This window comes from Mytilus galloprovincialis, chromosome 10 (genome assembly GCF_965363235.1).
Source record: "Mytilus galloprovincialis chromosome 10, xbMytGall1.hap1.1, whole genome shotgun sequence".
In the NCBI taxonomy this organism is placed as follows: domain Eukaryota; kingdom Metazoa; phylum Mollusca; class Bivalvia; order Mytilida; family Mytilidae; genus Mytilus; species Mytilus galloprovincialis.
Window position 1 is genome coordinate 19658522 of NC_134847.1, and position 9923 is coordinate 19668444.

The 9923-nt window shown below is 32.2% G+C and overlaps 1 protein-coding gene across 2 annotated transcripts in view; it reads right to left on the minus strand.

Moving 5' to 3' along the window:
• The window catches only part of LOC143049995 (uncharacterized), a 55783-nt gene extending 45937 nt beyond the window's left edge, over positions 1-9846 (minus strand). For both annotated transcript variants that reach the window (XM_076223785.1, XM_076223784.1), the window contains exons 1-5: positions 9707-9846; positions 4124-4219; positions 3372-3425; positions 1954-2178; positions 526-588 (exon numbers count right to left, since the gene is read on the minus strand). In XM_076223785.1, the coding sequence (XP_076079900.1) occupies positions 526-588; positions 1954-2178; positions 3372-3425; positions 4124-4219; positions 9707-9728 (460 nt within the window). In that variant the 5' untranslated portion in view covers positions 9729-9846. The remainder of the gene's footprint in view (positions 1-525; positions 589-1953; positions 2179-3371; positions 3426-4123; positions 4220-9706) is intronic.
• Between the last annotated feature and the right edge of the window lie 77 nt (positions 9847-9923).

Sequence of the window (9923 nt, forward strand, 5' to 3'; positions counted from 1 at the left end):
AAATAGCTTCAAGGATAAAATCAAATGTTGCTAAAAGTCAGATTTTGTTTCTTTAACGAACCAAAATATTTTGATTTATCAAAATATAATGTAGGCTTGTCAAGTTTTAAATTCACTTAGAAGGTAGTAGAATGAGTTCTTGTATTTGGGAAACAATGGATACATAGAACTTGTTCTTTAAAATTTGGATGTATTAATATAGTATCAATAAAAAATTAAGGTTACTATATGGGAAAATATCGGCCAATTAGCGTTTGGGAAGTCAATAATTCAATATCGATACATTTATGAAGATTTTGATAATATAAAGGATTTTCTTTTGAAAAAAGTTTATGTTAACTTCTTTAAGAGTTAAACTTAGTCATTCAAGTACATAAAACATTTCAATTTTTTTTTCAAATTTGATATTTCATGACTTTAAAATTTTCAATGAAGGGAGACAACTCTGTCCTCATCAAATCATAAAATAACATTTAGAATTTATCAAAACATCAGTCATCCTATGTTATCATAATATCAACTTACATGTGCTTGTTATATATTTCTCTGTTTTCTCTGTTGAATTTGCTTTTTGTTTCTTTTTTGGACCTGAAAACAAAAATAAGAGTTTGTTCATTTGAACATTTCTACCACATTATGATAAATTATGACATCTTCAATAATTTCATAACTTTAATGAACTGTTTCAGAGGTACTTACTTCCCCTTACAAATTCAAGCAATAATAATCTACACTTGTTAAATAATAAAATTTATAATAATCATCTTATAAATTTGTTCTTTAGGCCAAAAAAAAAAAAAAAAGAATGTGACATCATCAAAATAAATAGGGAAGGTAGGTCGGTATTTCTATTTTATTATTTTTTTCCATTTTATTTTTTGCGCCATGATTTTGAGTAGTGCGGTCGGTCTTGCTGTGGTCCAAGTTGTCCATTGGCCGAGTTTACCCGTATTTTTAACGATTGGATTATTTCCCTTGGTCATTGGTTGGAAAAAATGGCGGCAAAGTTTTTATTTCATTACACGAATTGCACGTTTCTTTAAAACAGCTGTCATATTCACGATTGTGAACATTGGGATGTATCAGGCAATTGATTAAATTTATTGGCAACCCTTACTTGCTGTTGACTCAAGTTCTATTAAATTTTCACTTTACGAAGGAAATAAAATGGCTTAGGGTCGGCGCTCAAATTAGGGTCGGTCTGGTAACCGTAAACAGACATATATTATTTTCTGGCCTTAAATGAAATTCACATTAGTTTATCTGCATTCCTGCATCACATTTTGCTAACTTGATTGAAAACCTGGATCTTGGATTCTCTGTATTTTACAATCAAAGATGGCGAAAGACACCCATACCACCTTAATAAAACTCATAGTCTAGCATGAAATGAAGTTGCACATAATGTCATGCATGTTAAGCATACCCCAACTCAAAATTCCAAAATGCACTTACACTTTAAAATTGATCACTATAAAGCTGTTGACCATTCAAACATCAATCTAATCAGTTATTCCTGAGACAGATGTTTGGACAGATTATCAAACTTCGTAACAGTAATTGTGTTTATTTTAAGCAAGGCAACTTGTACATGAGATATATATAGAGAAATTAGAGAATGAGCCAGATAAGTCATACTACTACCAGTTCCGGACTTGAAAAATTAGCACTGGTTGATTACCTTCCCCTTTTAAATCTCAATCAAATACATTAATAAAATGTACTATAAATACCAGTACAGGAAAAGCGTTAAATAAGCAAAAAATTATACTGTATTAAAGAATGCTTGCAATAACTTAAAACCCTAAATAGATGTATAAAGCCAGATAAAAGTACTAAACCATCTCCTGACAAAACCCTTCTTATAATAAATAAGTTTTAACAAATTGACCGACAAACAAACACTTTCCAACTCACCATGACCCCAAAAAGTTGGTTATAATTATTTCTTACTTTCAGATTCCTCCTCATTGTCTTCTTCTTTTTCATCACCATCTTCCTCGTTATCTTCGTCCTCTTCGTCATCCATATCTTCATCTGATTGGTCCTCTACAGCATCTCCTGTATTTAATGGAAGGCCTGTATCTTCACTGTCAGACTGACTCTCTAAATCATCTTCATCATCTTCTTCTTTTTCAACTGTTTCATCATCTTTGTCAGGAACTGTTGGCTGTTTCTCTGAAATTCATCAATGATACATGAGGAGGGGTCAGACTTGTATCGGAACTCCTGGATCGGGTGTTTTTGAGCTTGGGATTGATCTGGGAATTTTTTTTTCGAATTTCAGGATGTCTGGATTTTAATTTCTTTATATTCGGAGCCTCAGGATTTCATGTTTATAAGCTGGGGATTTTGGGATCAGGACCCCTCCGACCTTTGAAATATGTGTAACCAAATGTTCAGCAAACAATAAGTCAGCAACCTGGCAAGTTCAAGGAAAGTTACACCTAGATCATATGTCAATTTCAGAAAAACTTAACAATTAGTTACTTTTTTAAAATTTCTATATACCCCTCTTCAGGTAAGATGACACGAGTAAAATTTGCTTATGGAGAATTTCTTCTACCTTGCAACCTCATGATTAAAGTTTAATATTAAGTATTAATATCAAACTATGAGCTATTCCCTAAGTATGGATAACTTAATTTAAAATTTTGGTAAATATATTGTATTTAATTATAAATTGTATCAATTAACGCATTGACATTAAAAGTTAAAATAGTTAAGATGCAGATTTTTGTGTCCTTTGGGTTTAGTATGACAGATTTCTGTGTCCTTTGGTTTTAGCATGACAGATTTCTGTGTCCTTTAGTTTTAGCATGACAGATTTCTGTGTCCTTTGGTTTTAGCATGACAGATTTCTGTGTCCTTTGGTTTTAGCATGACAGATTTCTGTGTCCTTGGTTTTAGCACGACAGATTTCTGCGTCCTTTGGTTTTAGCATGACAGATTTATGAATACAGTACTTTGTCGTATGACAGCAGATTCATGTGCATTTCATAAATATATCAAATTATTATCTTTCTATTTCATGTTGTAGTAACAACATAAGTATTCTTCATGTTGTAGTAACAACATAAGTATTCTTCATGTTGTAGTAACAACATAAGTATTCTTCATGTTGAAGTGACAACAAAAGTATTCTTCATGTTGTAGTAACAACATAAGTATTCTTCATGTTGTAGTAACAACATAAATATTCTTCATGTTGTAGTAACAACATAAGTATTCTTCATGTTGTAGTAACAACATAAATATTCTTCATGTTGTAGTAACAACATAAGTATTGAAAAGAACAAACAGAATAAACATCACATATTGTACAGTTTATCATTTTTTTGAAAAATTGAAGAAAAATTAAATATACTAACTTTTTTTCTTTTTTCTTTTCTTTGAGTCTTCATTTGGTTCAACTTTATATATCTCTAAAATGCATACATATACCAGTGAATTACATATATGAATAATCTAATTCTAACTCAATTAACTGCAATTAAATAATATGGGGACATAGTTCCCAATTACAGTAAAAAAAATATGAAAAAAAAAAAATCAGGAAAATTTCTTGAATTTTTCTTTCTACAAATGGACTCAAAATTGATAACTTTTTTTCAGACTTTTTCAATTCCCCACATCTGCACAGAAATCTACTTCCTTTTTCCAGTCTTGTTTGCATGAGATTTTGAATAAAATATATATTTATCATTCTAGTAAAATATAGGAAGGAACTCAATACCAATTCATTTTTAATAACTGTTTGATATGAAAAAACATAACCTGATGACAAGCCTTTCTTAGTTTTCATTTGACATCATAACTTAAATAAGCCACAACTAAAATCCCTAACAACAGAACATGTTTGAATTTTAAAAAAAAATCCTAGACTACGTCCCCTTTCACAGGTAATGCCTGCCTCATATTGTAAATAGCAGGACATTCCTTCTAGTTTCAAAGACTACATACTGTAAACAACCCAACATTCCTTTTAAAGTTTTAAGGTCAAATGATAATGCTGCTTAATTTAAAATCTTTTTAAATCAAAATTATTTCATACATTTTGTGGTTAAAATATTAGTCTGAACTAAACAATAAAAGTCAGAAAGACAATGCAATAATAGTGAACCTGATTTTTCTGCTGCTTGACCTAATCTGTTTTGTTGCACCTTCATTAACTTTTGTTTCTTCCCTGATTTTTTTAGTTTCTTTAATTTTTTCAAACCTACAAAAGAAAAAATAATATAATTGCAACAAATGTGTAAGACATTGTAATATCTTACTGTTGATCTTACCATGTTACCAATACTTACCCACTGAATTCAGGAAAAAAACTAAAACCTTGTTGCAGAAGTTATATCAATAAGCAAAATACTAGAACAACTTTAAACTTATAAATATAAGAAGAAGAACTGTTGGTTTTACAGTTTGAATGGTTTTACACTACTAGTCACTAGTCATTTTTTTGGGGCCCTTTGTAACTTGCTGTATGGTGTGAGCCAACGCTCCGTGTTGAAGATCTTACTTTGACCTATAATGGTTTACTGTAACAAATTATGACTTGGAACAAAGAGTTGTCTCATTGGCAATCATACCACATCTTATATCTTAAAACAGCACAAATTATACATTTACAAGTTATAACCATCTACATGTTTATATCTAAATATCTTATAAACAACGATGATTGATGTGTCTTCACAAACTGAAAGTGTGGATGATCTTGTCCTATAGCCAATACATCTTACAGGGCTCACACTACTTCAGAATTATAGGGAGAAGTGACTTCTCTTTTAAAACTGATAGGGAGAAATGATGAGATTTGAAAGAGAAGTGCTTCTTCAAGCGCTGCGCTAGAATGTTTGGATTTTATTATAGTATAAAGGGTCATATGTAAACAATGTTCTTTTTATATTGTACAATTCATATCTGAGTATACAGCATTGAGCAACAGTTCAATTTCAAAGTTGTTTAAGTTTAGGTTCTTGTGAGAAACTACCAACTAAATATCTAGCACTAAAAAGATTTTTTTTATGTCAACAAGTTTAAGAAATTATAATACATCAATTACAATTTGATTAAAAATTATCTTGTGTATCAAAAGATATACAAAGTTAAGCTGGGCCATAATATTTGATATTAGTACCAGTATTTATAATAGTCTCAGAGTTAAGCAACTTTAATCAATATTTGAAACAATCCAAATAAATTATAAGGAACTAGATATCATTGAGATGGGAGCCATCTCTGTGGGCCCCGCTGTGAATAATGTGCATTAAAAAATTGTATCTTTACCATAGGACATGGGTTTGTCAACTGAAATCAACGTTTTTGACCTTGACCTTTGACCTAGGAAGTTGTAAATAAATTATGACACACCCTTTGGTGTTGGTTTATAAACATGTCAAGTATAAACTTTGAAATGATAACGGTTCTCAAGATATAGAGCGGACACGATCTTTACCATAGGACACGGGGTTGTCAACTGAAACCAAAGTTTTTGACCTTGACCTTTGACCTAGGAAGTTGCACATAAATTATGACACACCCTTTGGTGTTGGTTTATATACATTTCAGGTATAAACTTTAAAATGATAATGGTTCTCAAGATATAGAGCGGACACAATCTTTACCATAGGACATGGGGTTGTCAACTGAAAACAAAGTTTTTGACCTTGAACTTTGCCCTAGGCAGTCGTTCATAAATTATGACACACCCTCTGGTGTTGGTTCATATACATGTCAAGTATAAACTTTGAAATCATAACGGTTCTCAAGATATAGAGCGGACACGATCTTCACCACAGAACACAGGGTTGTCAACTGAAACCAAAGTTTTTTTACCTTGACCTTTGACCTAGGAAGTTGTACATACATCATGACACGCCCTCTGGTGGTGGTTAATAAACGTGTAAAGTATAAAGTATGAAATCATAATGGTTCTCTAGATATGGAGCGGACACAAAGTTATTACAAAGTGTTACGGACGGACGGACAGACTGATCACTATAGGGCGACCCGCCTTTGGCGGGGCCCTAATTATATTCACCAGTTAATTAGAGGTAATCAAAAGTCTGTTAATGCGTATGGAATGTGTAATTTTTCCTTTTTGGATCAATATTTTTCTGTCAGATGTTCCATCCATGCATCCGTAGTTATTATTGTAAAAATACGGATTTTGGTCATAGTTGGTCCCTTTCCGATTCTATTAGAAACGGTCAATGGCGGACAAGAAAATTTACATAAATAAATGATGTTTGACAAGCTATTTGGAAAGGAACATTACAGTTCGCCCAGGGAGTTTGTAATACCAAACTCCATACACCGAAATTATTCCGGGTGTGACACCAGGAAACTCTGACTTCCCTCCATAAATTCTCGGAAAAATTTGGGAGTATTCCCTCCAACTTCCGCGTAAATTCGCTACCTTTTGTTTATTGTATTAGCGACATCTCTCCCAGTCCGGTGTGACGTGGTGTCACACCAGGTAATTAATTGCCCTAATCCTTCTGATGTATGCCAGCACGCGACAGTCAAGGTATGTGAGATTTCTAAGGTAATTAAACATTTATATTTCCTGTCCATTGATAATCAGGTTATATATCTGATTGCTTGAAACAAATAAAAGATTAAAAAGCAAAACGTTATTGTTAATTCTTTCAATTACACTGTACATTTAAATTAAGTTTTATTAAAAACAACTATATTTGATTTTGACTTCGTTTTTTTTTTTTGTGTCAGTAAATAAATATTTAATTTACAAAAGAGATATAATTGTGTCAAAATAAACGGAGACTAACGCTGAATAAATGTGGGCAGTTAAAAGAAAATTACACACCTCAAAGTTTAGTATACAAGTAAAAAAGAAAATATTATTCACTATTTGTAATGGTAATAAGTCTACATCATTTTCATTTTACAATTACATAATCATGATAATTGCTTGAAACAAATAAAAGTTTTTAAAAGCAAAATGTTGTTGTTAATTTCTTCAACTGCATTAAAGTTTTAAAAACAACTATGCTTGATTTTTCGTGTTATTTATCGATTAATTATATTAGTTACAAAAAGAGACATACTTCTGTAAAAATAAACGAAAACTAATGCTGAATATAAAATGTGAGCAGTGAGTTTAAAGAAAATTAAGTGTCTCAAAACTTGTATATATGCAGGTAAGGCCTAAAAAAAAAAGATATGTGTTTCCGGTAACATCATTTTGAAAAATAGGGTCGGTAGGTCGGAATTCTTTTTTTTTTTTTTTTTTTTTTTTTTTTTTGACATCGTAAATGAAATCCGGAAAATTATCATGGTTTTTCCAAGTTCGGATCCGTAATTAGTTTCAAAAACCGGAAGTGTGCCATTTGCAATGTTTTTGAAGCACCTGCTGTGCAAATTTCTTGGATTTTAACCTATTTGGAATACCTTTTGACATTAATAAAATGTTTTACTGGCTTTCTATGCAAGTAGAAGCAAGAGAGAAAAAATATTATGTCATCTATCAGAAGCCTGTGTCAAAAACGGGGTCGGTTGATACAATTTTTTTTTTTATTTTTTTTTGAAGATCCAATAAAAAAGTTAGGGTCGGGGCTAAAAAACAGGGTCGGTCGGGTTACCGGAAACATCGATCTTTTTTTTCTCGGCCTAAAAAGAAAATACTATTCACCATTCATTATGCTTAATAAGTCTACGGCATTTTCTCTTTACAATTTGTTAGATAAATAATACATTTTGGCTAAAACAGGAATACTTCTGTAGCTGCATCAAGTCGTCGTTGCATAATATTCATTTACGCACAGTCTTCACGCTGAGTGGCAGCCCAGACAGCCCAGGCTAGTAAAATTGCTCTCGGGCCTGTAAAAATCATATCTACAGGCCAACAGAATCTAACTAAAAATTTTCAAAAATTGAGCTCCGGGCCTGTAGTTTTTAAAGTTCATCGTGAAGACTGTACGCACAATGAATGTAAACTTGTGTGTTGTATTTAGGACAGTGATATTTAACTATTTTTAAAGCAATTAATTGCCGTGAGAAGACGATACACATCTCAGCGATCAACAGTGCGTGGTTGAACTTTGAACTTGACTTCGCTCACAATATCGAATGCTAAAAATAGTGACATCAATTTTGTCCACGAGATTTATTTGGCGGGAAATATTATCACGTAATAGTAAACTCTGGTGACCTTTCTGGATGACCGTGGGAAAATTCATTCAGGGTTTAAACTTGCTTTGTAATGATTGACATTTGAGTGCGTTAAGATTGAGGCTCAAGAAGGTCCTTTTACAAATCTAAAATATAATTTTTCTGAATTAACGAACACCAGCCATTTATTTTTACGTTTCTCAGTGAACACAGAAAGTAAACCTGGACATTATTTAAACGTCCATGGTCAACAATATACATTGATGGTAGATGAAAACACAATGCATGTCGTTTACTTTCTGTTGGGCGTTGGTAGAGATCCTCTGAAAATGTGCAGATGTTAAAATCCGATCCACATTTTTTTTTCACATATTTCTTTCACGATATAATTTCATTTTGATATTCTATAGTGATTGTTGAAATTCTTCTTTTTTTTTTATTTCGCCAAGGACTTTTAACAAGTAGTAAAATACGGATTGTGCTCATCCAATTTTATTCTAAATAATAAAGGATCAATAACAGGCCATAACAGAGATAAACAACACATGATTTTTTTTCTTCATATAATTAATTAGGTTGTGATTATTGTGTTGTGTCTGGGCGGGGTATGTCTCCCGTGACCATACTATAATAAAAAGACAATCTGATGGGCAATAAACCAACAGCCACATTGTGTTGGGAGAGAATCTTTGGAGGAAATTGGGAGTATAATCTGTGATTCCCGGTGTCACACCGCTACACTTCGAAAGCGGTGATTAGAGTATGTGATTACAAACTCTCTGGGCGTACTGTATGTTATTAATGCAATAAATGGATTAAACATTTACTGGAGGCAGTTTTTATCAAGTTTAAATAAAATAACAAACTTTTTTTGCTGCCGAAAGTAAGGTTGGTATACGTTTTCGAGTAACAACTTCAAACAAACACCGGAATTGCACGAAGTTATAAAAAGTTGTCTTTTTATTAAATAACCTGCTACACACTGTAAAGACAATGCTTCAACCTCTTTTCTTAAGAAAATGAATTGTTTATGTCTGAATTTCTTTCATCATTATTTCAAAAATTGATGTTTCATCAACTTGATAAAAAATGAAAATGTCTGATGACGTAAGCGACGGAAAGCGAGTAATGTAAACAACAGGGTGACTTGTTTTGGCTTTTGAGGGTAGGGAAAAGCGAAGTGACAATCGGGAAGGTGACTTCTTGGCCCTAGTCGCCTGGTAGCGTGAGCCCTGTACTATGGCCATTATGACAGTATGACCGTCGGGTCCTGCATTGAAAATAATTCATGACAGCTGAAGATGTGTTTTCATTTAACAATGTCAATGGGTTGAACATTAAAATTCCCATTTAACCATTCGCTGTGGTTCCTGATAATATAATCGAATATAAATACCCAACCCACGGTTAAATGAAAACAAAATTATATACGACAGCCAGGAATTATTTCTTGAATTTTTACCAACTTTTATTAAATTTGATTTGATTTTATTTATCAACTTTACAGCTTCATAGGGACCATTTCCCACGAAAAAAAAGACATCGTTTGTAGCGCAATTTGTTCGGTTACCTTTATCTGAATTATTTTCCATATTTGCAATTTTTCTGAGTGGTCAAATAATCGACCAATTCTGTAAATTTGCCAAAGACAATTTCCACACGTGCTAATGTTTCTCTTTGGTCAATGTTAACCTTGAACTTCAATATAAGGCGCATATTTTCGTTTATCAAAACACTCCCGTGATCTTATAAAAAAATCAAATTAAGTATTTCTTTTTCGACCATTT